Source organism: Podarcis pityusensis (assembly GCF_964106645.2).
Source record: "Podarcis pityusensis genome assembly, chromosome: 15".
Taxonomy (NCBI): Eukaryota; Metazoa; Chordata; class Lepidosauria; order Squamata; family Lacertidae; genus Podarcis; species Podarcis pityusensis.
In genome coordinates, this window is record NC_138040.1 from 980,249 (window position 1) to 1,007,382 (window position 27,134).

Here is a 27,134-nt window from a genome sequence, read left to right on the forward strand (position 1 = left end):
CCGCCTTGTTTTGCTCCTCCGGCCGCATAAAAGGCGCGGAGCCGCTGCCGGCCCGGCCCAGGAAAGCAGCGGCGGAGCAGCAGGAGCCGCGACCGGCAGGTGAGCGAGCCGCGGGAGGCCGGCTGCGGCGCCCGGGGACGCGGAGGGGCGCTGCCCGGCTGGCTCCGAGTCCGTCCTCCTCGGGACCCCGGAGCCCCCTCGCCGCGCTCTCCCCATCTCGCTTAGGGATGAGGAGGGACCCCCGTCCCGGACTCGACTTCCAGGCTGGGGACCCGGGGGGGCGCCGGGGGGTGGCCCTGCCCTAAGCAGCGTCTCTTGGGGGGTGTCCTGTGGAAAGGGGGTCCCCCTTGTTTGCTAATGGGGAGGAGAGAGGAGCCTTGCCGAGCGAGCATCTCTTTGGGCGGGGGGGGGCATCGAGGTCCTTTCCGGGCGCCCCCCAAGCAGGACGCGAAGGCAGCAGCCTTCCCCTGATCTTCAGAGGTACGCTGCCTTAGCACATGGAGGCTTTACTTCGTTATCCTGGCTGATTACGCTCGATACATCTAGTTTCTGTCGAATTCATCTTATCTTGGCAGCTATTGCCGCATCTTGCGATGGTGAGTTCCACAGTTTTTGTATGCTGTGTGTGAAGAAGTCCCTTCTCTTGGATTGTCCTAATCTCCTGCTCTTCTACCTTCATTGTGTGGCCCCTGAGGGAGGGGAAACTTTTATCTCTCCACACCAGGAATAATCTTGCACACCTCTGTGATCTCTCTTCTTATCTTTTCTCTAAACTAAAAAGACCCAAAAGCAGCCTTGCCTCATAGGGGGGTCTGTCCATTCCCTGGATCAGTTTGGCGGCACGCTTATGAACCTTTTCCAACTCTGCAATTTATTTTCTTTCTCTTTCTTTCTTTCTTTCTTTCTTTTTTTCTAGCTTCCAGATCTGTGCGGCTGCACCACAGATTTATGCAAAGGCATCATGAGTCAAGGGCAGTTCTCTCTGCCTTGCCTAATAATTTCCCGATTTTAACTGCAGCTGCATGCTGAGGGCTCTTTTCCTCTGCTTCTAAATAGTTGTCTCCGGGTGCAGTTTGGATTGGGGCCATTTTGCTGTGTGTGGGTGGGGGGTTTAACCCCTAGCTGTGTGTGCAATTGGGTAATTTTAGACTCCTAACTTCATGGTCTTATGGGAGCCCCCCACAATTTAGGAAGCAACATGCACCACTTACCTCAGAATTAGGATGGGGGCTCTATTCTGCTGACTGGGCTTTGGGTTCCCAGTGCCCCACTGATTAACTCTTCCCACACTTTAAACCACCCACCTCCTTTGCTCCACAAGCTTCTATTAGCTGTGGAGAGGTGCTCTGGATATTTCTTAAATGACCACAGCCAGTTCATACCCCATCAGAAGATAGATAGATAAACTTTATTCGCATTAGCCAACGGCCATAGCAACATAAAACAAGCAATATATACAATTAAAAAGACAACAATGGGTAAAAAGGGCATTCAAATGACCAAGATTATTGTTCAAATAGTGTCCCATCAGAATTTCACCCCACCCCCAATAAACGTGCACCACAGAAAACCACACTTGTCTTTGAAAGTCCATTTAGGAGAGATCCTTCTGGAAATCCTTGGAAATTCCTCTTTTGTTTTTAACCACCCTAGATAATTTGGTACCATCAGCAGACCTGGCCACCTCCCTGTTCACCCCAACTCCTGGTCGCATGTTAAAAAGCACAACTCTCCATATTGGGTGGAAGAAAATCTCTGCCTGCCTCCAGGGGCTCATTTTCCATTGTTTTTACCCCTGTATTCAAAAGTTGGTTTAGCACCGCTTTCAAAACTTATTTTTACCTGTTTCTGTGATGTGTTTGTAAACTGTCTTGAAATGCATGTAAAAGTCAATTGACTTTTTAATTATAATTAAATAACAGTGATCCTTGGAGGACCCCCCCTCCCCGGCTTTCTTCCCCCTTCCATTGTGAGAACTACCCATTTATTATTCCCTCCAGTTGTTTATCTGGAAGAGGAACTTTCCTCTTAATCCTATCACTGCTGAGTTTACTTTGTGGAGATGTTTTGGGAAGTCCAGGGGTATCATGTTTGCTGGATGACCCTTATCGATGTGCTTGTTGACACTTTGAGAACACCCAGCGCCTGGCCTCTCTTTTGCAGGAGCTGCCAGGTGAGGCTTGCTCCACCTACGCTTCAGCAATGCTTTCCAGGCCTGCAATTCCTGGTTCTTTTAAAGTTTCCTTGGCTCCCTTCCACTTTTCCAATACGCTGCATATCTTTGCTAAAAGTTCACCCGTCCCGGGCGAACGCCCTTTGACCCCACAGTCTGGCTTCTTAATTCATAACTTGCCACTGGAATTTTCTGTCCCCTCTGTCTTGCCTTGGCTGTTGCCTCTTCCTCTGAGCCAAGAGAAGGGGAAATGGCAACAGGTACAGGGTGAGGAGTCACTTACACGGATCATGGCCTTGGACTGAGCCACCCACAGATCGCCTGACATGGAGCCCCATGGAGATCCTTGGTCCTCAGTCCTGGGCGGCGGGGGGGCACCTGTGTCTGCCACCAAGTTCCCCCTCCTCTCCACCAAAAGGCTTCGGGGATGGAGAGCTTAATTGAGCTGGGGAGCTTCTCCCAGTGGCCCCCCAGGCAGTTTCAAGGGGCTGCTTCTTGCAGCAGTTCTGGCTTTTTTTACAAGGGGGGTGGGTCCAGTAAGAAAGAAAATGAATTATTATTATTATCTTTATTTTGGCTATGTATACCCTGCTTTTAAAATGCTTCCAAATTATGAGGGGGTGGGTGGGGAATTCACAACAATACAACACAGATTGAAAATAAATCCAGTTAAGCAAATATTAAAGAAGCAGAAAACGGCACCAGAAGAGACAGAGTGGAAGAAAGGATAGGAAACCACCTGTCTGATATGCCTGGGAGATGAGAAGGGGGGGGGAAGGTTACCTGGAAGCCCCCCCACCCCAATCCACTTCCCCAGTCAGTCCTCCCCCACCCCAGGAGTTATCATCATAGAAATGGCTTAGTCAAATGGGGGTTGATCAGGACTTTTCAGGGTCTTGCTTCCCTTCTCTGCCACTGGGGCTGGAGGATAACTCAATTTATTTCGCACCCCACAAAAAGTTCCTTCCTTCTGCTGAATCTGGATTCTGCTTAATTTTCAAAGCCCAATTAAAACTTGACAGAACTTTGCATTCCCTGACCTAGAATTTAACGCTGTGTCCCCCCGTGATGTAATGTGGTGCTTCTCCCTCATCCTCTGTCCCCCCCCCCCATGTAAGCGGCTACTAGTACTATTCATGATGGCCGGGCAGGCGTGTGTGTTGAGGGTCTTGTGTCTCCTTGGTCTTCCTCCTCTCACCACTTAGAGGTGTGATTGGGACCTCCTTCTTTGAGGAGGTGGCTGCTCCTGTGACTCCAGACCCCTTGGGAGCTCTCCCAGGGCCAAAGCATTTATTGCTTTCTGTTTCTTGCAGTTTGGAGGAGCCCACGTGAAGAAGGCCCCGCTTGCCTCCCGCCGTCCTTGCCTTCACCCTCTTCACCGTCGTCATGGCTCCCACTCTGGCTACGGCCCACCGGCGGCGCTGGTGGATGGCTTGCACGGCTGTGGTGGAAAACCTCTTCTTCTCTGCCGTCCTCCTGGGCTGGGGCTCCCTCCTCATCATGCTCAAGTCCGAGGGCTTCTACTCCTACTTGTGCCCCCCGCCAGGTAAGGGGAGAAATGGCTTCCCAGCTCTCCTGGGAGTGCGCATGTGCTGCTGGGGGAGGCGCCTATGCCACCAGGTTGGGATTCTGGCCAGAGCTGACCTTGCTTCCTCCCTCTGCATTTGCCAGGCAGGCCTTGGGAACAAACTTCCATTCCTGGCCAGCTTGAGCTGCTTCTCAACCAGCTCAACTGGACACGGCATTTGCAGGCCTGGCCTGGGAAAGGGGCGTGTCTGTGCGTGTCCAAGTGCCGTGCTCTATGCTGGATGTGGCAGGGGGGGCGGGGTGGAGCATGAGCCACAGGCTGACCAGTGGGAGAAGAAGACCCTCTCTCTAAACTAAGTTTGGAAGGATTTCCTTACATCCCAGGTAGGCAGGAGTGGGTGGTTCAGAGTAGTAGTAGGAGTGCCCCCTGAGCATCCCCACATGCCACATATTTCCCCCCTTCCTGAAGTGGGCAAAGCCTGTGGCTCTCGAGAGGCTGCTGAACTACAACTCCCAACAGCCCCAGCAAACATGGCCAATGGCCAGAAGAGCTGCAACTCACCAGCATTTTTAGGGGCAGCGTTTCCCACAGCCCACCTCCCAAGCCCTTGAGGGATTTGGCGCCGTGGGCCTGCGCTTCTCGTAGGCTGTGATGCCCCCTTGCCCACTGGGCCAGTCACTGCCAGGAAATTGCCCCTCCCCGTACACCCCCACCCCCAGGACTGAGTGGCCCCCAGTGTTGATAGCAGGATCTCCTATCTCTCTCCTCTCTCTCCACTGCCTTTCCTAGCTTCCCAGGCTCTGCTCTGGGCGCTTCCCTTGCAACATCTAATGATTAGCTTGTAAATGGATCTAGATGATTGCCAAAGATTAACAGCTGCGAGGGGGGGGGGTGAAGCAAACACTGGAGCGACTAGGTGGACTCTGTTGTTGCTGCTCCCCTCCTGCTAAGGCTGGAGCAGACCTTACTGGCCAGGAGAGATTTATTTAAAACAGCATCTTCTCCTTCCCCCTCCCCACCTTGGCTGCTTACATATTTGCTAACGGCCTTAAAGCTTATCAGAAGACTTCTGCTAATCTGCAGAAAAAATGCCTTGTGTTGCAATTGGAAAAAGGTGCTGCCATTTATTGCTCAGTAATGACCGAGGAGACATTTCCGGTTTAGGGTGGTGGAGTTCAGTAGTTTTGGACTCCGGAATTAGTGGTCTTGTGCCCCTCCCTGTCTAGGGAACGTCAGGCCTAAGACAACCTTGCTGTGCCTGCTCCCCACCCCACCCCTTCTGGGCTCAGGCCCTGGCCTCTCTCCTGCCCCAAAGCCCTGCATGCCCCTGGTGGTGCCACGACTCCTGCAGGTGGCCTCTGAGGATGAATCTGGCAGGCCAGTCCTGGGCTAGTGGGGCATTCCTGCTGCCTTTTGGACCAGGAGTTGAGTTGGTGGGCAGGCAAACAGACTGGCCTTTGCTATCTCAGGGCTGTCCTTGGTCCCCGTCCTTGGGAGCAACAGTTGTAAGAGGAGGCAGCATCCAAAGAAGTCTGTTGGAAGCTGGCAGCTTCCTGGGGCTCTTGCGGGTGCCCAGCCTTGTGTGTGTGTCCTCTTTGTTGCTCTGTCCGGCTTGGTCAGGACTGCCCTTTGGATGCCAAGTCAATCTTTCACTGGGTCTGAAGAGATGCCCCATTCAGGGCCAGGCAGAGGTTTGGTGGAAAGCAAGAGGCCCAGGGCGGTCCCTCAAGGGATGACTCTGCTCTGGGCTGGTTTCCTGTCCTCTGTGGCTGCTTCTGCTTCGGCTCCCGGAGGCAGGAAACAGGCTCCCTTTGCCAGAAAAGAGAAACTGAGATTGCTGAGTCAACGCAGCCAAGGCACAGGGCAGGAGGGGTGGAGTCCAGAGGGCAAGGGTCAAGGTGTGGGGTCACAGCCAAAGGGAGCCCCATTCCTCGGCTGGGACTCTGGTGTGGGGCTGTTCTGCAAGGCACATGGCTCCTTGTGAGATCTTCAGCCTCCTCTCTGGCAGGAGGGACTCTGGCCCCTCCAGAATGGGTGCTGGCTTCTCACCCTCACCCCCAGGGGGGAGCTTCTACCTAGAGAGAAGGGACCCTTCCACCCCCCAACCTGGCTCACCCGCTCCTTCTACTCTGCCCCAGTCTTAATCGGTTGCCCCACTAACCTGTTGCCCTAGTAACCTGTTGAGCCAGCATCTTCTCCCTGCTGACTCTGCTTCCCTTATCTGCTTTTATCTGGGTGTCTAGGGCTGCTGCTGCTGCTGCTGTTTCTGCCTGCGTTTTCCTTCCAGAGTGGAGCTGAAGGCTGGGCGGGGGGGGGGGGGGGAGAGAGAAGGGTCTTGCTCTGTGCAAATCCTGTGTCTGCTCTCGCTCCGCCCTTCCCTCCCTGGGCAGACGGCTGAGATCACCCTGTTCTCCTTCAGTTTCCTGGGTTAATGAATGTCAAAGAGGCTGCCTGGAGGCTGCCGCCTGGCCTGCCTGGATTGTGGCTGGGGGACATTCTGTTTGTGGGGTGGGGAGGAAAACGGCACAAGCTTGAGTTGCAAGTAGGAAGCTGCCTCCGAACTCTCGGCAGGCTGTTTGTTGATCCAGCCAGCTCAGGTTTATTGCCTTCCCCGGCTTCCAGAGTCTCAGCGCTAAGCCCTCTGCATCACCTGCTACCTGAGATCCTCTTAGCTGCAGGATGATGGAGACTGAACATCCTGGTGCCTTCAGAATGCAGAGTGGGGAGCTGTTCGGGGGGGGGCACTCTGGTGTGTCCTCCCCCCCAACCAGTGTATTTTTCATTGAAGTCACCCGCTGGAACTTGGCTCCAACTTCTCCACCTGTTGTTGTCATTATTTAAAAGAAGCCTGTGGTGGTTTGTACTTGCGTGTAGCCTGAGTCACACCCACCCAGGACTCCCGGGAGAGCTTGGGCAGCCGTGGGGCAGAGGGAACCCCTCTCTGGTGGACAGGGAGCCAGTTAAGCCACAATGGCTGTGCACTCCCTCCCCTCTTGGAAGCAGTAAATGCACCCCACGAATGCCTGTTGCTGGGAACCATGAGTGGGGCTGTTTGGGGCACCTGGCTGTGCGCTGTGGGCCTCCTGGGGCCTGATCCAGCTGCTGCTCAGGGCTCTCCTAATGCTTCTATGCAGAAAGTATGAAATAAGTGGGTTGCAGGGGAAGAGGACTGAGGAGTAGACACCCCCAAGGAGATTCCTGGTTGGGCCTGGGGCTAACGAATGAGGGATAACAAGCCAGGGCTGAGCACGGAGGTGGCACCACCAGTGAAAGACCACCAAAGGGCCCAGACTGGATTGGGTGGGATTAAGAATGGCAGCCAAGCTCCTGCACAAGTGGGGCCTGCAGCAAAATGTTGCTGCGTAGGGAGTGTTCCTGTTCAGACCCCCACCTTGGCTCCGGAGAGCGGTCCCATCACCCCAGCTTGGCCCGCAGGTCCTTGGGCTGATCATCCTCCGTGCCCTCGATGCCCTCATGCCAGGTAGGAGTGCCTGTCACCTGAGCCGGGGCTTCTCAAGGGCATGGCAAAGTGTCCCCTGCCAGAATCGGTGTTTCCACTACAAACAGTCCCCTGTTTGTGGTGAGGCAGCTGTTCCTGCAAAGCCAGTCCTGCGCTCAGCTGGTAACTGGCCTGACTGAACTGCAGCCGAGGGAGCTCAGGTCACAGGCAGCCTCCAGCTGGCAGCCCCCCTCCCTTGCCAGTGGCTGCTCTGGTTTTCTCTGACCCCACCCCCCTTTGGCAGAGTCTGTCCTCCCCCCTCCACCTGTTTCCTGCCTCTCCCTCTCGGTCAGGAGGACCCCCCCCAGGCCCTGCGTGCTTGAGCTGCTCTGCGGGTGCCCAGGTGAGGGAGCGTGTCTGCGAGTTTAGTTAATATTTGCACAGAGCCATTGGCAATAGAAGCCTCCCTCGCTGGGGTGGGGGAAAGGGGTGGGTGGGCATTAGCCAGCTGTTGGGTTTGAAATGCTTCTGAGCAAGGGGTGTGTGTGTGTGTTGTGCTTCTCTGAGCTCACAGCTGCAGCAGCAGATTGGGTGATTGAACAGAGTCTGTCCATATTGCTCAGTATTTCCCACACTGGCTGGCAGCAGCTCCCCACAGCTACAGGCAAAGGGTCTCTTGCTTGGGGAAGGGCTGTGGCTCAGGGGCAGTAGACAATCCTGGGTTCAATCCCCGCTGAAGTCCCCAGGTAGGGCTGGGGAAGATTCCCTGCCTGACACCCTGGAAAGCTGCTGCAGCCAGAGTAGGCAGCACTGAACTAGACTGACCAAGGGTCTGACTTTGTATAAGGCCTCTAGCTCCCTGTGTTCCTGTGCCAAGCAGATGTTCTACCACTGAGCTCTGGCCCCTCTATATATGCCTGGAGAGCCTTTGCTGCCAGTCCGCGCAGATTATATTGAGCCAGGTGGGTCGCTGGATGGCTTTCTGCTCCTAATGGAGCCAGTTCTGGCCGCTGGAGGTTTTCTGCTACAGATATATAGAGGGTGGCCCCTCTATATATGCCTGGAGAGCCTTTGCTGCCAGTCCGTGCAGATTATATTGAGCCAGGTGGGTCGCTGGATGGCTTTCTGCTCCTAATGGCCGCTGGAGGTTTTCTGCTCCAGCCACCCTATTAGTCCCAAAGGGTCCTGAGAGGCTGAGCTTCCTTTTGCAACAGCGGCTGCTGCCTGCGCTGATCTCCCTCATCTCCCTCCAGAGAACTCCACCAGCTCGGCGCACACCAGTCCCGCCAACTCCTCCCTGGCGATGGGCAACCGGACGGTGGCAGCAGCCTTGGCGGCCCCAGAGCCTGAGGTGCGCATGAACGGCTGGCTGATCTGCAAGGAGCAGGATGAGATGCTGAACCTCGCCTTCACCGTGGGCTCCTTCCTGCTCAGCGCCATCACCCTGCCCCTGGGCATCGTCATGGACAAGTATGGCCCCCGCAAGCTGCGGCTGCTGGGAAGGTGAGGCTGGGGGCTATTGGGTTCCTGAGCAGGGGTCTTGCGAGGGCCCCCCCCCCAGGCATCAGACCAGGCCTGCTGGGTCCAAGCTGGAGGTTTCCTGAATCGAAGCAGAACTGGTCTTTAGCGCATGCTGGGTGTTTGTGGGTATTTGTGTGTGTTTGTGATTTGTGTGCTTGTTTGTTTGTGTGTGTGTGTTTTCCCTTGCCTGAGCCTTTGCTTTGCCCCCAACTGCAGGAGGCAGTGACAGCCAGCAACTGGGATGGCTTTAGAAGAGGATAAGGGAAATGGGGGCAGGAATGTCTGCTAGCCAGTGGCCACTGTGGCTGTGTACTGCCTTTCGCTGGGTGAGGCTGTCTGCCTCTGAGTACCAGTTGCTAGGAGTCTCTGCTGCGCTCAAGCCCTGTTATGGGGCTTCCCTTGGGGGTGCCTGGATGGTTCCTGTGAGGACAGGATGTGACCAGGCGGGTCCCCTTTGGCCTGTTCCAACTACTTCTGACATTCTTATGAGTGCCTAAGGATCACTCATAAAGAGAACATAAAGAGCAGTCTGCAGGATCAGGCCCAAGGCCCATCCAGCCCAGCATCTTGCTCTCTCAGCTGCCTGCGAGAGTCCCACAAACAGCGTTTGTGCACCAGAGTCTTCTCCCCTCCTGTGATTTCCAGCAACTGGTATTTGGAAAGAGGACTGCCTGGTCTAGGACCTGGGACTCCAGATTTTTGGGGGCTGGGCTTAAAGGCAAAGAGCCTGGGGTGGGTGTGGGGAGAACCACCATCGCAGCTTGGGAAGCTCCACCTGCTGATGCCTGCAGGTCAGACTGCTCTTAAAAGCACAGGAGCAAACCAGTGGTAGAAAGCTGGCCCTTCTCTGCAGCAGAAGAGGGGGAGCGTCCTTCTCTCCTGGGGGTGAACCTGCAAACAGGCCAGCCGCCCCCAACCTTGTGTCCTCCAGGTGTTGCTGGACTCGGCTGGCACCACCACCACCACTCCCTCCCCCCCCCCTTTGTCTTGAATTTAGGCTGTGGGGCTTCCCCTGTTCTGCAAGTTTGGCACTTGCCCTGATCCAGCACAGATGTCTTGGAAAGTAGACCGGAGAGGAAGAGGGGAGGGGGAAACGAGGGGCAAAGAGGGAAGCCTGTATCAGTCTGTCTTCCTGTTTCAGCCTCCATTAATTGGGAGGAAATCAGAAAAAGTGACGAATGCAGAGGAACCATATCTGCTGGCTTCAGGTATCCCTGTGCTAAGACAGACGACAGACATGGCAAGGCAGACATGCCCCCCACCCCATCAATCTTTCTCATAAGCTCTGCCAGCCTGTGACCAGTTGCCTTTCCCTCCATTGCAGCGCCTGTTTTTCTGTTTCCTGCGTCATGATCGCCTATGGAGCCAGCAACCCGGACTGTAAGTCGCCTAGTGGTGGTGGTGGGGACAGGGGACGGGACCCCTGTCTCTAGGGGAAGGGGAGGTTGCTGTGGGCCAGGGGCTGTCTGGTGAGGTTTGTGCCTCCAACCTGGACTCCACCTTTTGTGGCCTTGGCGGTCTTTGGGTGGCACCTGAGAAGCCAAGCTGGTTAAAAGCACTGCCTGAATCAAGGCTGAGCAGTCCCATCTTCCCTGGGCATTGGCCATCTTGGGTGAGTCTGATTGGACAGAATTCAGCCACGTTTGAAGGGTGAAAAGTCATTCCCCCCCCCCCCGCCGCTGCCCTGGCCTTAAATGATTAGACACGGCAGCAGCTGAGAGTTGAGGGGTTTTTATTCTCCAGCTATGTGAGAAAGGGCACATCTACACAGGGGTACAGCGCTTCCCGGTCCAGTCCTGGGCATCTCCAGTGAAAGGGGCAGGAGAGGCCCCTGCCTGAAAGCTACTTTGTGGGGAGGGAGCTATAGGTCCGTGGGGAGAGCCCTCCCCAAAGTGGGGGGCTTTGCAGCAGACAATGTCCCTGGTTCAAGCCCTGGCAGCCACCTCTGCGGTTACAGGAGGACCAGGTCACTGCAGCTGCTGGCATCAGGAAGACCCCAGAGAAACTGCTGCTGGTCTGGGCAGATGCTCATCTACATGGACCTGCGGTAAAAGGCAGCTCTGCTCATGTTCTCATTCAGAACCACAAGGACTACTAGAATCTTCCCTTTGGGGGAAGGACCACAGCTCAGTGGCAGGGCAGAAGGTCCCACGTTCAGTCCCTGGAAGAATGTCCCGTTGCAAAAGGAATCTCAGCACTCTGTGTGGGATGGAGCTGGGGGGGGGGCTGGCAGATCTGGCCCCCTCCCTGTTTCGCAAAGCTGGGGCTGAGCTAGAAGGCCATTGGGGGTTTTGCTGGTGGGCCTGCTGCCCCATTGACGACCTCTGCCCTCCCTCCTTCCCTCCTCAGCTCTGTCGGTGCTGATCTTCATGTCCCTGGCACTGAACGGCTTTGGGGGGATGTGCATGACCTTTACTTCGCTCACGGTGAGTGCAGAGAGAGTGCGCTGGGAGGACGGGAGGGGCTCCCTGTACCTGGCAGCTGATGCCCCCCACCCCAGAGTCCCTGCCTGGCCTCCCCTTCACCCCTCCAGCCCTTTCAGGGACCTCAAAATGGGAAGAGCGAATGAATCTGCCAGGACTGAAGCCTCATTGAGGAAGTGGAGGCGTCTGGTGCCCAGGGCTGTTTTTTCCGCTTGTCTTGAAGGCTTCACTTCCTTCTCCCGAATCTTGCACATTCTCAGGCTCCCTTCACCCCTCCCAGCCGTGGTTTTGTTGCACCAAAGTCTCTTGGAAATAAAGATGTGGTTACAGACTCCCAAGCAGTCCCCTGCCCCAAACTGGGTTGAGAACAGGAACGGGCTGTCGGGGGGGGGGGGGGTTCTGTGTTCCCAAATCTCCTGGTCCCCCACAGCACCCATTGACTCTGGCTGTGAAACAGTCTGGAGAGCAGATATTGGGGTATTTTTTGAGGGGGGAGTTGTCAGTTTTTCCAATCCTGAATGGGCTTTGCCTGGACCCAGGCTGTGTGCTCCCTCCAAGCCAGGGCTTCCTCTGAGCGGAAGGGACCTGGGGGGGTCCCTAAACCCAGGAGGCAATCTGCTTTCCGGTTCCCAGGATGGCCTCCCAGAGACCCTCTTCTGGCAGCTGGAGGGGCTCAAACAGGTTTTACCTGGGGTGCTTTCCTTCCAGGCAGCCCTAAGCCCCCCAGCACCTCTCCTCCTACAGGGGTGGGCCTCAGCCTCCCCCCCCGGGTGGCGTACAGCACTGCAGTGCAGTCCAGGATGCGGCTGGAGCCGGCTTCCTCTTCCCCTCCCCTCTCTGAACGCAGAACAAATCTGTAAGCTGCTCGCCTCCTCTGCTCTGGGGTTATTTAAGGACCCGGCTGCTGCATTGCATCCAAAGCGCTGCAGCTAGAGAGGCGGGGGGGGGGGAGGGACAGAGCCAGGTGGAAGCTCCCCCCCCACATCACTGCCAACCCCCCCTTTCCTGCTAGAGAGATCCTCACAGCAGGAATATCCTCAGCCCTGTAAACAGGCAGCTGCAACAGGAGCCCGGGCAGCCTTTGGAAAAAGCAGCCAAATCTCTCTGGGCATGTTGAGGGGGGGGGCCTCTTGAGCTGGGGGAGGGTGGAGAACATCATAGTCTCTGCCCCCTTCCCTGGCACTTCCCTGTGTCCCCTTCAGATGGTTGGCAAGTGAAATGTCTCTTCAGGTGGCAGCCATGGGGCAACACGTCTGGAAGCCGGGGAAGGCTGACTGAGCAGGGAAGATCTGAGTCTCCCACTTCTCTCCCGCCCCCCCCCCCCCGGCCAGTTCCTTTCACAACTTGGTTTCTCTTTTCCATGCAAGGCTAAGATATCTTCTCTCCTGGCCATTGCTTGCCCAGACAGGGCAAGGGCGGGAGCTGTTTTTCTGTTTCCAAAGTGGTGCTTCCTTCTCCTGTTGGCCCCTTGTAGGGATGCTTCTCCCACTGCAGCCTCTCAGGGCTGGAGGGAGCGAGTGTGCCTGGTGCCTTTGGTGTGCAGAAGCTGCAGGGTGGCCGAGGGTGGGGCTGAGAGAGGCACAAAATGGGCACCAGAGTTCATAGAGGAAATAGTCCCATTTACCGTAATATTCCGCTGGACCGTGTTTCTGAGTCAAGGCTGGTGTGTGCTTCCAGAGGTCAAGTGCCAGGCCAGCCAGCCATTTCCTCAGAGGCTTAGTGGGGGCAGCTGGCTGGACAATGCCCCCCCCCCCAGCTTCTTGCTGGGCCTCTTGCACGCAGCCTAACCCAGCAGAGCACATTCAGCCACAGCTGGGGAAGGACAAGACCTGAGACGTACGTGCACATCCAGGTCTTGTTTTGTTGGCAGGCAAGGCAGCCTGGAACGGTGACTTCGTCAACACTGCCCTCGGCTGCCTCCACACAGACTTGCCCCGGCCTTTGCAATCTTCTTCCCACGAGGGTGAGCCCGGGGCAAGAGTTGTTTTGACACTTGGGAAACTGCCTTGCGCTGAGTCAGCGCATTTGCACCCCTCGTTCTGGGCTCTCTCCTCCGACTGACGGCAGCTGCCTTTTTTGAACCCAGAGCCTTCTGCAGGCAAACAAGCCGTGGCATTTTCTCACTTGGATCCTGGAGGGAAAAGGCTTTGAAACCGAAAGCCTGATGTCGCAGAAGAGTCTTTGCCCCACATGTTGCCAGGGTGCTGAGTGGATATACTGAGCTTGCGTGTCAAGGGACAGCCCTGGCCCCGGAGGAAGCCCCAGGGTGGGTTGTGGAGGGCAGCAGAGTGCGTGCAGAGAGCAAGCCTTGCAAAGCCCCAGCCCCACCTTGTCCCTTGCCTCGGAAGAGGGAGGGTCCCTTTGTCGGCTGAGCCACCTCCTGGCCCACTTGGGGGAGATGGTAGTCAGGCTTGCTGGCTACAACTGGTGTGGCTTCTGACAGACCCTGCAGGGCTGGCTGCTTTGGGGGGGCACTGTGCTCTCATTTTGTATTTTCACCTTGTGAACCATCCTGTGATCTCCACGTGAAATGCAGGGTACAAATTAAATAAACGAATGAATTTCCTGTTCCCTGGCAAGCAACCTCTTCCAGCTCTGAGGGGGCTGTAAAGGGCTTGTGAGAGGCTTCCTCTTGCTGGCTGGACACCTGTCTTGGCTTGCAGGCATTTGAAATGGTACCAGAAAGCCTGCAAACTGTGTGGGGACGCCAGGGGGTTACGGGGCTCTCAGACGGCTTTTAACTCTTTAAAAGGGGGAAGGCAAATCTGCCTCCAGCATTGGATACCACAAGATATGGAGACCTCCCTCCCAAAGCTACCCTAGGAAGCCTCTTGATGAGCCTGGCAGCAGCTGCCTCGCCCTCCTGCCCCCCTGGTTTCTGCTCCCGAGTAAACAGGCTCCTTTCCTCCCCACACAGCCCACCTGCCCTAACCCTCCCCTTCTTCCTGCCTTCCTTCCTTCCTTCCTTCTCAGCTGCCCAACATGTTTGGCGACCTTCGCTCCACCTTCATCGCCCTCATGATTGGCTCTTACGCCTCGTCGGCTGTGACCTTCCCAGGAGTCAAGGTAGGTTGGCTGGAGCTCCAGCTTGTTGCTGCCGGAGGCGGATGGGGTCCTTTTCCAGTGATGCAGGCGAGTGGCGCTGTGGGGAGCGGGGGTCCCTTGTCAAATGCAGGGATGGGCTCTCTGGGGGAGGTATTTAAACTCCTCCAGCTTCTCTACAGTGACTGTCTGCCCCCCCCCCCACTCCAAAAAAAAGGGATGCCGTCTGTTGAGAGAGCAATGGGGGAATTCTCAGTAACTGGCCTTGGCATTTCAGTCATTCTGCCAGCTTCCTGCTACTGACCCCCCAAAACCTCAATGCCACCGTGAAGTGAGATGAGCTTTCCTAGAATTCTGCTGGCCCCACGATGAGAATGTGAAGGTCCCCTTAACCAAGGGGTTGCTTAAAATACGCAAATAAACTGGAGGAGAATAAGCAGAATTCATATTTTTAACCCACTTGTGGCTGACAGAATAGGCAGCCATGCCCAGCTTGTCTTTCCACGGAGGAATCTGCAGGAAAGAGGGCATTATACCAGGGGCCTCTTATTGCAAACTGATGGACAGAAAAAGCAGGATGGAAATAAGACATTTGGGGCAGCGGGTGCAGAATCCAGTTCCAAATCCCCAGACTCCCCAATGCCAGCTGTGGGAAGATGCTTTTTGTTGGCTGGACGAGCTGTGCGATTGGCCTTGAGGCCTGACATGGGTCAGGAACCCCCAAGCAGGAGGTCAGGGGAACAGGCCCAGCACTCTCCCTTTTCGTTCCCGACCTCTGGCATTGGGGAAAGGGCCCCTCGGCTGGTAGGGCTGCTCTGTTTCGCCATCAAACACCTCTTGATAGCCCCCCCCCATACATTTGTCTCATCCCCTTTGAGGTTGACTGTGACGACTTACGGAATTCATTGCAAGAAGATGCAGAGTTACATGACAGAAAAATGTGCTTCTGTGCTTCTGCTCTGACATCCGGACTCTTCCATGGCAAATGCCTTCGACCTGAGATGCCCCCCTAGCCCGGGGGGAAGGAGGGGGTCCTGCTGCTGTCGCTACCTCTGGTGACCCCCAAGGGCCTGGCTGGTGATGGCTGCCTTTCCTCCCTTTGCCCCTCCAGGTGATCTATGACTTTGGCGTCTCCTTCATCCTCATCCTGGTTGTCTGGGCTTGTTGTGCAGGCCTTGTCTTCTTCAACTGCTTCTTCAACTGGCCCCTTGAGCCCTTCCCAGGCCCAGAAGACATGGACTACACGTAAGTCCTGTTGGTGTGTGTTGAGGGGACCCTTGGCTGCCCTTCTGAGACCCCCCCCCCAGGCTTTCCTTAGGATGGGTGGTGGCCGTTCCTGGGAATTTTTCACCTCGTCCGCCACAGTGCATTGAATTGTAGAATTGTTGCATTGCAAGGGACCCATCTAGCTCACCCCCTGCAAAACAGGAGCTTGCCATTTCCACATTACTTCCATGAGACAACCCTAAAACATGGCAAGTAAAATATGCTGAGGGTATTGTGTTGCACTCATGAGCAAGGCCTCTCCAGAGCTTCATGCCAGCCAGGGGTGGGTGGGTGTTTGGGGACGCGGGCAGGGCATTTCCAAACCACCACTCTTTTGGGGTGGGATTCAGCAAATGAGAAGTTTGTGGTCCCGGAGTGGCTGACGCCTCACCTCCCTGCAGGCAGTCCGGGGCAGATGCTCCCTTGAACCGGGTGCCCGTCAGCCCAGCCCAGCCCGGATGCTGCAAGTAGGGCAGCAGGTCAGGCAGACGTCACAACTCTCCTCTGCCCTCTTTCTTCCCACTGGACAGGGTGAAGATCAAGTTCAGCTGGCTGGGATTCGACCACAAGATCACTGGGAAGCAGTTCTACAAGCAGGTGACGACGGTGGGCCGACGCCTGAGTGTGGGCGGCTCCATGAAGAACCCAAAGGAGCTGGCCGCCCTGCAGGAGAGCAAGAACCTCTGCCTCTCCACCGTAGACTTGGAAGTCAAGTGCGAGCCGGACAGCGCAGGTGGGGCAACCAGCAAGATGGTCCTATGGTTGTCTCTTCCTGGACCCACATGTGTGTGTGAGAGAGAGAGAGAGAGAGAGAGAGAGAGAGAGAGAGAGAGCTGCCAGGGCTGCCAAACCCCCCCCCCCATGTGGAAATGCAACTTTGTCTTATTGCTGTGTGTTTCTGGTGATGCAGAGTCCACTGTGAGCTGCCCCCTCAGCTCTCCATCGGAGGAAGGACTGGGGACGTCCTGGGAAGGGCCATGGTCTACTCTTCCTCCTCCTCCTCCTCCTCCCCCAGGGAGCAAATGGCCCCCTGCCCAGCCCCAGGGCCATTCCTCTCTCTCTCTTCCAGAGGTTTGGCAGGAGCTGACCAAACCATGAAAGACACGGAGAGGGTTGTCTGCCCCTTTACTGATGTTGGAGCACTTCCTTTGTCTGTGCTGATATTCAGCAAGCCCCACTTGGTCCCCAGCAGAGTGTCCAGAAGTAAAACAAGCACAATCTTAGTAAAAACTGCGCCAAATTTAAAGCTTATAGCAACATGAAAAGCAGTATCACGAAACGCACAGCACAGGAGGAAATTGCTTCCTCCACTTGTGTGGGCCACACACTTTGGCCAGCCATGTCTGCGCAGTTTCCTCCCAGCCCCAGCGAGTGATCTGAGGCTACGCATTTGCAGGATGAATGCAGAGTGTTTTTTGGGATGGCCAGGCGGCCCCGGCCAGCAGGAGCTGCCTCGGTGACCCTGTGCTGGCCAAGTGGCCCAGGGGGCAACTGGCATCTCCCAAGGAGCCACCAGCCCCCTTCCTTATTTCCCCCCTCCCCCCGCAGCCTCCCCGTCCTTCATGCACAGCGTCTTCAGCCCCATCCTGCTGCTCAGCCTGGTCACCATGTGCGTCACGCAGCTGAGGCTCATCTTCTACATGGGCGCCATGAACAACATCCTGGAGTTCCTGGTGGACGGGGATCTGCAGACAGGTGGGTGCAGCTCCCCCCCCCCCCCCCCGCGGCTTGCAAGGGAAGAGCAGCGCTTGCCCTGCCTGCACAGAGTCAGCCGCCGGGCATCCTCACGCCAGCGGAACAGTGCCTTGAAATATTCTCTAAGCGCCTTTCTCGAATAAAAAGCCGCCTGACTCGTCGGTGGCCTCCCAAGAGGTCCTTGGGCCTTTAGAAGCATTGGAAGCCAACAGTTCCTAGTTTCACCTCCCTTCTATACGTTTAAAGTACATTTATGCCACATTAACAGTCATGGCTTCCCCCAAAGAGTCTTGGGAACTGTAGTTTGCTACTCACAAAACTGATTCCCAGCACTGCCAACAAACTACAGATTTTATATAATAATAATATAATTATTATTCTTGCTCTGCCCACCTAGGGTTCTTTGGGGGCTGCCCCATCATTCAAAGGCACAGCACTCTCAGTTCAGTGTCGGGAATCGCACCCATTCCACTGAGGAGTGCGGCGCTCACATGCGCTTGTCATCTTGGCCACCCAGGATGACTTTGCCACTGGGTGGTTCCTGCACAGGGTGAAATTAGGGTGTTTTGTGGCGGGGGGGGGGAGGCTCAGGAAGCCACACTGTGCGGTGCTCCTTGCAGACCCCTCTTTGTGCTGGGTCTTCAGGTGTTGCCAGCACCTGCTGCTACCAGCTGGGTCCAGCTGGCCTGGTTGTGCCTCCAAGCATAGGCTGGCAGACGCCCCTCTCTACGAGGGCAGCCACCGGCTGAATGCCAGGCTAATTTCGGCCCTGTTTCCGTGACACCCTTGGGTGTCTCGCGGCTCAGGGGTAGCTGAGTTCAGTTCCTCAGAATGCCCTGACAACTCTTTCTGGTTTGCGGGAGAAAAAAATTGGTCAGCTGCGGCTTGTGCTGCTGCTGCTGCTGGCTGGGGGGGGGGGGAGTTTCCTGGCTCTCACTTCCCTTCCTCGCCCTCCCCACAGCGAAGGGAGAAGCCCAGCAGCTGACAGGGTGTCACTGGGGGAGAGGGGGTTGTGCTTGTGAGCTTCAGTGCCGCTGACTCAAGGCCCGTATTTATAGCGGCTGGAAGGGAGCCAGCCAGGAAAGGGAGCGATTTCCATGAGCTGGTTGTTTGTCTTTTGCACAACAAGACGAAACCATTTGTGTCTTGCGCACCGAGATCCAGTTTGGGCTTGTTAAATCTGGAATCTGCGAGGCAGATAAATCAAGAGGCGCTTTCATGAAAACAACAGGGAGGCTCAGGGGAAGGGAAGCGCAGCCGAGCGAGCAAGTGGCCAGGCGGGCGGCTGGCGGGGGGGGGGCCTTGAAGCTGAGCGGCTGCCAGGCCGACCCCCCCCCCCCCACTCCTCTCTCCTTGGGGCTTCGCTGCTTGGCAAGCTCTGCTGGGGGGGCCAGCCTTTCGGCCTTCACTCTGGACTTCCAGACCCCCACTTCCCTCCTGACTCTGCTCTGGTGTCCTCAAACTCCTTTGCCCCCAGCCTGGGGGGCTGTGGCTGCATCTCCTCAGGGGGCTGGGTCTTGCTGTTTACCAGCCCTCCACCGAGGAGGCGCCCGGGCTCTGGACCTGGGAGTGTTACACAAAGGACAGAAGGGCCCATCCGTGACCCTGCAGAGGCTCCAACTCCCATCATCTCCCTGTCCATGCTGGCTGCTGGAGGAGCACAGCACCTGGACGGCCACAGGTGTCCCCTCCGTTTTAAAGGGATACATCCCAGCTGCTTGCCTGCCCCAAAGGGCACCACACACAGTGCCCCTCCTTTGCTTGTTGGCCAGCTGCGCTCCCCTCTCAGTCTCCCCTTTCCAGCCACCCAAACCCCGCAGGCCTTCGCCTGGCCCTGCCCTGACGCCGCCCTTCCTCTCTCCCTCCCAGTGGACCTTTACACCACCATCTTCGGAGTCCTGCAGCTCCTCTGCCTGATGACGGCCCCCGTCATCGGATACATCATGGACTGGAAGCTCAAGGAGTGTGACGATGGCGCTGCGGAGGAGGCGGACGAGGGGAGCACCCCCGGCCAGTGAGTAGCGCAAAGGCAGGCTGCGGGGGCACTTGCTGCCCTGTGGATCCTCCGTCTGGGGAGGGGGACCCCCAGCTCCTTCCTCCCCAGGGGAGTCTAACCAGACGGGAGGAGTCTGAGGTCACTAGGCCAAGGCTGGAAGCACAGTCTGCCCAGCCCTCGGCTGACCTAGAAAGACCGAGAGCCTGGAGGCCGATGTGGAGAGATGCCTCCGCCTTTGTTTTTGCCAGGAGCCAGCGGTTGTCTTGTGGCTAGACTTCCCCGGCCAGCTTGCCACCCAACCAGCTGCCCTCCTGGGCAAAAGGGCATCCCAGGAGTGGGGAGCGTCTGAGCTCCTCCAGCAGATACTGGGCTCCCAGCAGTCCGGGAGGAGGGGCTCAGCTGCTGCCCACTGCTGGCATGACCCCAGGGCTTGTGTGTGTGTGTGTGTGTGTGTGTGTGTGTGTGTGTGGAACATTGGCCTTTGGGCCCCTCCAGAGGGTCTGAGGTGGGTCTGCAGCAGCACAAAACACCCTGCAAGTATCTGGTAAAACAACTTAGATGTGACTGCCCCAAACACTCATGTGGGTAAGAGGTGGGTCACAGGCCTGAAAAGGCTGAGGACTTGGGGCATGGTGGGTGAAAAGAGGGGCATACTCCTGTGACCCCTCTTTCTTTGCCAAGCAATTGAGACTCCACAGCAGGGACCCCCACCAGGCAGCAGGATTGAGGGGCATTACCCAGACCCCGACTGCTGTGACTTAGGAGCACAGGAAACTGCCTTGGACTCAGCCAGACCCCCAGTCCATTTACCCCAGTACTGCCTACACTAACTGGCAGCAGTGGCTCTCCAGGGATTCCCCTCCTTGCAGATGCCTGGGACCTTCTGCATGCAAAGCAGCTGCTCTTCCTCTAATTTGCTGATCTATTCGATCCTTTTTTTGTACCACCTTCTCTCCCAAGGTGTTGGGAATCTCACACCATCTTTTGTTGTGCAGTGAAGGCTGGAGACCTGGGCCTCCCTCCTCCCTTGCGGATCTCCCACTGGCCCCTGCAAGCCCCTCTGACCCCCTCCGTTCCTCTCTCCTTCTCCCTGCAGGGGCAGCAAGAAGAAGCGCCGAGACAGGCAGATCCAGAAGGTGGAGAACGCCACCCGTGCTTTTGCTTTTACCAATCTGCTGCTGGTGGGCTTTGGGATCACCTGCCTCATTCCCAACCTGCCTTTACAAGTGAGTAGCTGGCAGGGAGAGCAGTTGTCAAAGGCTCAGCACAGGAGAGGCAAGAACTGAGCCGGGAGGTGCTGTGGGGGCCACTCCAGGCCTCACCTGTTTGCTGGCTTAGCGGACCTTGCGTCTCCTGTGAGCAGGATCCCCACTTCCCAGCCTGTTTGAACAAGGTGCCCCTCCAACCCCATTTGCATGTAGACAACATGTGACAACCCCGTGGAGGGGAGGAGGGCAGCCCTGCAAGCTCCCCAGAGGGAAGAGGGATGGGCAAGTAGTTGGCACTTGTGCTGGGCATTCAGAAGGTGACTTGGGGTGAGAATTCAGGGTTGCGTGTCTTTCCCCCTTTTCCAGATCCTTTCCTTCATCTTGCACACCATCGTGAGAGGGTTCATCCATTCTGCCGTGGGCGGCCTCTACGCAGCCGTGTAAGTCTAGTCCTCAGCCGGCCTCTGGCCATGTATGTTTGCCCAATCGCCCGCCTGGGCTTTGCTGCCGCCCACTTTGTTTACAGGCACCCAGTTCCCGGCTGGGGATGCTCCTTTTCCCTGGCCACCTTGCCCTACCTTCCAGCCCGTTTCTGGGTCATGTTTTTCCTCCTTCTTGGATTAGCTTATGAGCAGCTGTGGCTGCTGGCTGTGGGCCTGCTTCTCTGGGTGTTGCTCAAGGGGAGGGTGCTGAACATGACCCACATGCTTTCATCCTCTCCTCTGCACCTGATACCCATTTGATGTCACCCTCTGCTCTGGTTGCAGCATTCCTGGTGGGAGCAAAACAGTTTCCTAATCGCAGGCCCAGCCCAGGGTTCCCGCCCTCTGCTTAGGCTACCCAGACGCTTCTCTCCACCACAACACCCCCTTCCTTTGGTGAGCCCCATCTAGGCCAGAGTCTCTGGGGGAGCCCAAGGATGCTGTCCTCTCCTCTGATTCTATCAGGCATGCAACGCTCAACCCATAACCAGATCCGGTTTCAGCTGCTGCAGCTCAGCTTGACCTGACTTGGGTGTTTTTGTCCTTGGGTTTGTTTTTTAATCAACGAAGTATATGAACGTGATGATCAATGCGGGAGTTGTTGGTCCAGCTCCAGTTCTTGGCTTTTCAACATTGCTCAACTGGAGGAGGAGGAGGAGGAAGAGAAGCCCTCTGGCCCGCTTTCCCAGGCTCCTGTTTTCTCCTGGCAACCTCCAGCCTTCAACACTTTCCAATCAATGATGCTGATCTGCCTGGCTTGGCTGGGCCACTCCTCTAGGGCTCCTTCGTGCCCAGGCAGGCGGTGGGAAGGGAGCCAAGGCTTGTAGCCCAACCTGGACTCTTGTTTGCTCAGAGGTGCCCCACATTCCAGCTCAGGGTGTGTGGAGAGTTGAAATCCAGGGGCCTGTGGTCCAAAGCAGTCGTTTCTGGCCAAGGGCCCTCTAGTCTGGGGTGCAAGTGATCTGGCCCAAGGTCTGGACTCAGGGCACAAATGCCATAAATATTTTAGCTTCCTCTCCCACCCGCTTTAGGGAAGCTGGAACACGTTACCCAGAAGCATCCCTTCGGGACAGCTAAATTTGATCAGTTAAGCTTGTGCATTTAGCCTTTTGTGGGATTTGATGATGTGGAAACCAGACTCCTGAGGATTGTAGGCTTTCCCTGCTTCCAAACACAAACATCTAGTCCTCATTTTTGCTTGGGCAAGGGGGAAAATAATCTCTGCCCATGTTCTGCTTTGAAGGTAGAGGAGGGAAACTGCAGAGCTCCCCTCCTGCATCCTGCCCTGTGGCTGCTCCAGCTGTGCTCTGCGTGGGGCAGAATTGCCCAGGCTGCTGCTGGAGAGGCTGGAATGAAGAACGCCAGGAGCGTGAATTGCCAGGGAGCGGCAGGGCTTTGGGGAGATCTTGCTTTATGGCTGCTTGCTGTGTCTGCCACGTGGGGCCTTTCTGCTCGGAGCCTCCGTGCCCCTGAATGCCAGCGGTGAAGAACATAAGCAGAGCCCCGGCGCTGAATCTGGCCACAGGGGCTCATCCAGTCCAGCACCCTGTTTTGTGGCTAGAAAGGGAAGGTCACACGGGCAGGTCCAGAGGGCAGCAGCCCCCTCCCCACATGTGACTCCTGGTGACTGGCACGCAGGGGCGTTTACTGCCTCCAGCAGAGGAGGAAGGTAAGGCAGGAAGGGGGCTTCTGCCTTCACACCCTGCTTTCAGGGCTTGCTGGAAGCACCTGGCTGGCCGCTGGACTGGAATGCAGATATGGACGAGGCCTCCTGCTCAGATTCTGATGGGCCGTTAGAAAAGTCTCCAAGGGCCTTTGCTTCCAGAGAGTAATGGGCTGTGGGGCTGGGCTCAGGGAGGAGCCCCACGTGAGTGCAGAAACATGACTGCCCCCTTTCTCCCCCCTCTCCTGCAGGTACCCCTCCACACAATTTGGCAGCTTGACAGGGCTGCAGTCTCTGGTCAGCGCCCTCTTTGCCCTCCTGCAGCAGCCCCTCTTCCTGGCCATGATGGGGCCCTTGGAAGGAGACCCTCTCTGGGTAAGTAAGTGGTTGGGCGGCTGGCGCAGTGGAGCTCCCAGCGCTTGGCTTTTGTGCAGAGGAAACGGCAAGGGACAATTAGTCGGCTGCATCTTACTCAGGAGACCCATTTAAATCAATAGACCTGGCCTCTGTAGCACTATCCATTTTGATGAGGTTAGTCGGAGTAGAGCTGAGTTGGAGACAAGCCTTTAATTCCAAAAGCAGCCTTGGGGGGCGTTCCTGAGCAGGCAAAGGGCTGGGATAGCTCTCCCCCCACCCAGGTGCTTTTCTCAGCCACAGGCACTCCTCACCCTCTCCTGTGGGGAAAACACGCCAGGGCTGGTGGGGCTGATCTTTAAGTGGGCACAAGCAGTTGGAGGGGAGGCAAAGGAGACCTTTGGCAAAGGCAGGGTTCGGAGGGCAGCAGCAACTCTCCCCTCTTGGGGTTCACCCCAGCCGGCACCCAGCATTTACTGCCTCTGGCAGTGCAGGAACGACAGAGCCTTTGAGAGGGGCTGCTGCCTCCTCCTCCTCTGGGGCAGAAGGTTCTGGGACCCAGTCTGCCGCTTCTGCCACACAGGCTCCCCCATGGCACCCTGGGCTCTTTGCTGCAGCTCCTGCTCTGAAAGGTGTTCCAGGGCCTGTTTGGGAAGTGGAGGAGGCTGCTTGGATCCTCTGGCTGGGCTCCCAGAGGCCACGTTGTTTTCTGTTTAGACAGCAGAGCACCTGACACCTGCCTGGGAGCAGCTGAGGGCTGGCTGGCAGCCGCTGGTCTGTTTCCAAATCATGACGGGGGCACATGGGTTGCGGAGCACAGCAGAGCAGTGCTGCCGGAGGGAGGCTGGCAGGAGCAGAGGACTCCTTCCTGTGGGCGCTGTGTCTTCCCGAGGGAAGAAACACTTCAGTAACTGCTTGGCATTTCCAGCTTCTGTTTCTTCCTGGGTTTGGGGCTAGCAGAGACCCCTTCCCTCCTTCCCTTACAACTGGAGCTACTGTGGGGAGACCCCAGTGGGTGCTGCTGGCCTGCAGCAGGAGTTTGCAGAGCTCTTGTGGCAACCAGCCAGTCTGGGAAGGAGCCACTTCCACACAATGCCTTAAAAAAATCCATCCCCCCCCAAAAAAGGGTTTTCAAGGGAGCAGAGCCCCCACGCTCCTAGGCTGCTGGAGGAGCAGTGCTCTGCCCCCAAGAAGATCTTGGCTTGTTGGCCAGCGAATGATACCCAAGCAGATAATCCCAAGCGGGGTGGGGGCAAAATCCTGGCCACATGGGATCTCCTCCAGCTCTTTTCCCCCCAGCCCAGATCTGAGCAGGAGGTCAGATCCTGCCCTCCAACCAACAACTGACCTTGTTGTGTAAACATACCCAGGTTGCACAGGTAAACGGCCTCAGTCCAGTATACCTGAAGGAGCGTCTCCACCCCCATTGTTCAGCCTGGACACTGAGGTCCAGCACCGAGGGCCTTCTGGCGGTTCCCTCGCTATGAGAAGCCAAGTTACAGGGAACCAGGCAGTGGGTCTTCTTGGTGGTGGCACCCGCCCTGTGGAACGCCCTCCCACCAGATGTCAAAGAGAAAAATAACTACCAAACTTTTAGAAGACATCTGAAGGCAGCCCTGTTTAGGGAAGCTTTTAATGTCTAATAGGTTGTTGTATTTTAGTGTTCTGTTGGAAGCTGCCCAGAGTGGCTGGGGAAACCCAGCCAGATGGGTGAGGTATAAATTAGAAATAATAATAATAATAATAATTTATTTTATTAACACCCAGGGAGGAGGCCTCACATCCCTCAGCTGCTTCCCCCCATCCTGGGGGCAGGGAGAGTATGCTTTGCTTGCAGAAGGCTCTCCCCTCCAGTTCAAGCTGGGGGAGGCAGGTGATTCAAGGTGACATTCCTCATCATCCTCACCACTGAGTGTTGGGGAATCGGACCATGGGGGCTACTGCCTTATAGAGTCTAACCAAGCTGGCCCTCTGGCTCAGTATTGCCAGCACTGGCTGGCAGCAGGGCTTTGGGGCCATTCCTGTTCCCAGCACTCCCTGGGCTCTCCCACAGCCCCTCCAAAGCCCCTGTGCAAACAGATCAGGCTCCAGGCAGGCTGAGCTGCAAGAACCAACCCTCTGTTGCTGGCCTGGAGCAGCTCCTTTGCTGCCATCGCCACACCCTCCTCCTGCTCCCTGTACAAAGGCACCTCAAGGATCTCGGGGCAAAGGGGGGTGCTGGGCAGCTGGAACCCCCTACCCTCACCCCTGCTGCAGGGCCTCTGCTGGCCACCAGGCTCTTCATCTTGGGCTGAGCTTCAGCCTTTCCTCTGCCCTCCTCCTCCTCCTCCTGCTGACACTGCCGGCCTCTTCTGTCCTCCTGCAGGTCAACGTGGGGCTCCTGGGGGCGAGCATGCTGGGCTTCTGCCTCCCGCTCTACCTGATCTTCTTCCGCCGGCGGCTGGAGCGCGAGAAGCAGCAGAAGAGCGAAGATGCCAAGCTCTTCCTCAAGATCAATGGCACACCCAGCCAGGAGGCCTTCGTCTAGGAGGTGGCTTCTCTTTGCCGGACTGGGCTGGGAGCCTCTATGGGCAAAGGCAGCAGCATCTCCTCCCACTCACTGGTGGTGCTGCTTGTGCCCCCCTCGCAGCTCCTGCCTTGTCCTCCTCTGCCCAGCCTCCAGAGACAGGCAGTGGCTGGGCCAGCATGGGCCTCACCTGAGTCCTCTACGGCCACACACAGCGTCACGCCTCTTCCGCTCCCTCGCTGCTTCTTCACGGGACTCTGGTGCCGCAGGGGCGCTGACTGGTTGCAAAAGCAGAGCCCCTTCACTGCCCCCAACTGCAGCTTGCGCCAGTGCAGGACACAGGTGCTCTCCTGCCGCCCTCCTCTGCCCTCTGCCATTCCTGGAGCCCAGAATCAAGCCTCTTCCCCCTGCCTCCAGACGCCAGTCCGTCCTCCAGCCTGACGGGGCGGGGAGAGGAGGGGAGCCCAATGGGACTCTGCAGACTGACCTGGGCAACAGCCACGGACCTCTTCGTTCTGGTCCGGACAGGCCTCATGGCTACTTGCTGCAGGGCAAGGGGCTGCCCCTGGGCCACTGAAGGAGCAAGGAAGATTGGGAGGCACATCCAGCTGGCCTGGATCCTAGTGGTGGAGGAGCTGGGGCCCTCCCCCTTGCTGCCCACTGAAGGGCTGGTCTGATGTGAAGCTGGCACTGAATTTTGCAGGGTGCGTGTGTGTGGAGCTTGCTCTCCTCTCTGCCTGGGGAGGGAGCAGCTCCTGCTTTGCAAAGCAATAAATAGGCTGGCGGGGGGGCCTAGACTGAGCTCCAGGGAGGCAAGCTTGATGAATGTTCCCCTATCCCTTTCTTGAAAGGGATGCCACAAGCTTGCCCACCCCTCTCCATCCGTAACTATTTGGGGATCTCTCAGGCCAAGGGGGGTCAGGGTGGCGGATGTCTTTGCCCCGAAGGTACTTGGGCTCACCCTGATCCTCTTCTACTGGCAGCCTGGTGGAGCCTCTGCGCCCCCTGGTGGCTGACAATCACTCCACAGGGAGGGCCATTTACTCACACGTAGTGACAATGGCAAGGATGACACAGCCTGTTTTGTGTGTTCTGAACAACCTCCTCCCCTGCTGTCTTGTCTCTTAAAAAAAGAAAGGAAAACCCAGACATGGTTTGAGCGCTGATTTCACAAATCTCTCATCAAAAGAGCCTTCCTCCTAGGGCAGGGAAGGGTTGGCTGCTCTGACTAGCAGCTGCTCCGGTGGGGCAGGACAGGGATGTGGGTCTTCCACATCTTGCGCTCCCTGGGATTGAAACTCCCCCACTCCCCTTTATTAGAAGGATGGGTGGGGGTGATACCCTGCTCCCTCCCTCCCTCCCTCTTTGTTTCTGAAATGCAGACAGGGAAGGGGAGGAGAAGAGGCAAACCTTTAACCAAGAGGATCCATTATTGAGGTGGGGAGTGGGGCTCATCACTGGGGTGTGGGGGGAGTTAAACTGGAGCTAACCGAGGGGAGATTCGGAACCTGAAGAGCAAGGGGCTACCACCAGTGTAAGCGCACAAGCACAAACATGCGGTGAGAGATTATATTATTTTAAAAGCAGTGGCTGCAGTTTTCTCTTAGGCTGCTTCTGCCCCAACCTCTTCTTGCAGAAACCTTCCAGGTCACTCCAGGGGCTCTTCTCTCCCCATCTGGGGAGGGGGGAAGGAAATGGGCAGGAAGCTTAACCTCCCAGGCCAGGATGCTGAGGCAGGGGGAGAAGTCCCTCTTGCAGGAGCCTCCCCCCCCCCGCCCCCTGGCGCCTTCCAGAAGTGGTGTCAGCTGCAGAACTGGCCTCTTCCTCCAGCTCTGATG

General features: G+C 56.8%; 1 protein-coding gene and 1 long non-coding RNA gene across 3 annotated transcripts; one reads left to right on the forward strand and one right to left on the reverse strand.

Annotated features, from left to right (window-relative positions):
- On the forward strand, nucleotides 1-26,443 carry SLC43A2 (solute carrier family 43 member 2). 2 transcript variants are annotated; one of them, XM_080984150.1, is made up of 14 exons: nucleotides 1-99; nucleotides 3,487-3,719; nucleotides 8,394-8,643; nucleotides 9,986-10,041; nucleotides 11,011-11,087; nucleotides 14,058-14,150; nucleotides 15,238-15,371; nucleotides 15,923-16,125; nucleotides 16,941-17,087; nucleotides 18,957-19,101; nucleotides 20,180-20,309; nucleotides 20,658-20,731; nucleotides 22,688-22,811; nucleotides 25,156-26,443. In XM_080984150.1, the coding sequence occupies exons 2-14, from the start codon at nucleotides 3,560-3,562 to the stop codon at nucleotides 25,315-25,317; spliced, it is 1,755 nt and encodes a 584-aa protein (XP_080840276.1). In that variant the 5' UTR covers nucleotides 1-99; nucleotides 3,487-3,559; the 3' UTR covers nucleotides 25,318-26,443. The 2 variants fall into 2 exon arrangements, with proteins under 2 accessions (XP_080840276.1, XP_080840277.1); XM_080984151.1 differs by lacking the exon at nucleotides 1-99 and adding an exon at nucleotides 574-596.
- Nucleotides 901-3,479, reverse strand: LOC308464675. Its single transcript, XR_013980124.1, has 2 exons — nucleotides 3,006-3,479; nucleotides 901-2,912 (listed from the first exon to the last, which is right to left on the reverse strand). It is a non-coding gene; the product is annotated as an uncharacterized lncRNA (long non-coding RNA).
- Nucleotides 26,444-27,134: the final 691 nt, after the last annotated feature.

Bases quoted from the DNA above. Each gene is read 5' to 3' on its own strand.
- SLC43A2 (XM_080984150.1), top strand. From the start codon at position 3,560: ATGGCTCCCACTCTGGCTACGGCCCACCGGCGGCGCTGGTGGATGGCT. The intron at 15,372-15,922 runs GTAAGTCCTGTT...CCCACTGGACAG, and splicing joins CCAGAAGACATGGACTACAC to GGTGAAGATCAAGTTCAGCT. The intron at 20,732-22,687 runs GTAAGTCTAGTC...CCTCTCCTGCAG, and splicing joins GGCGGCCTCTACGCAGCCGT to GTACCCCTCCACACAATTTG.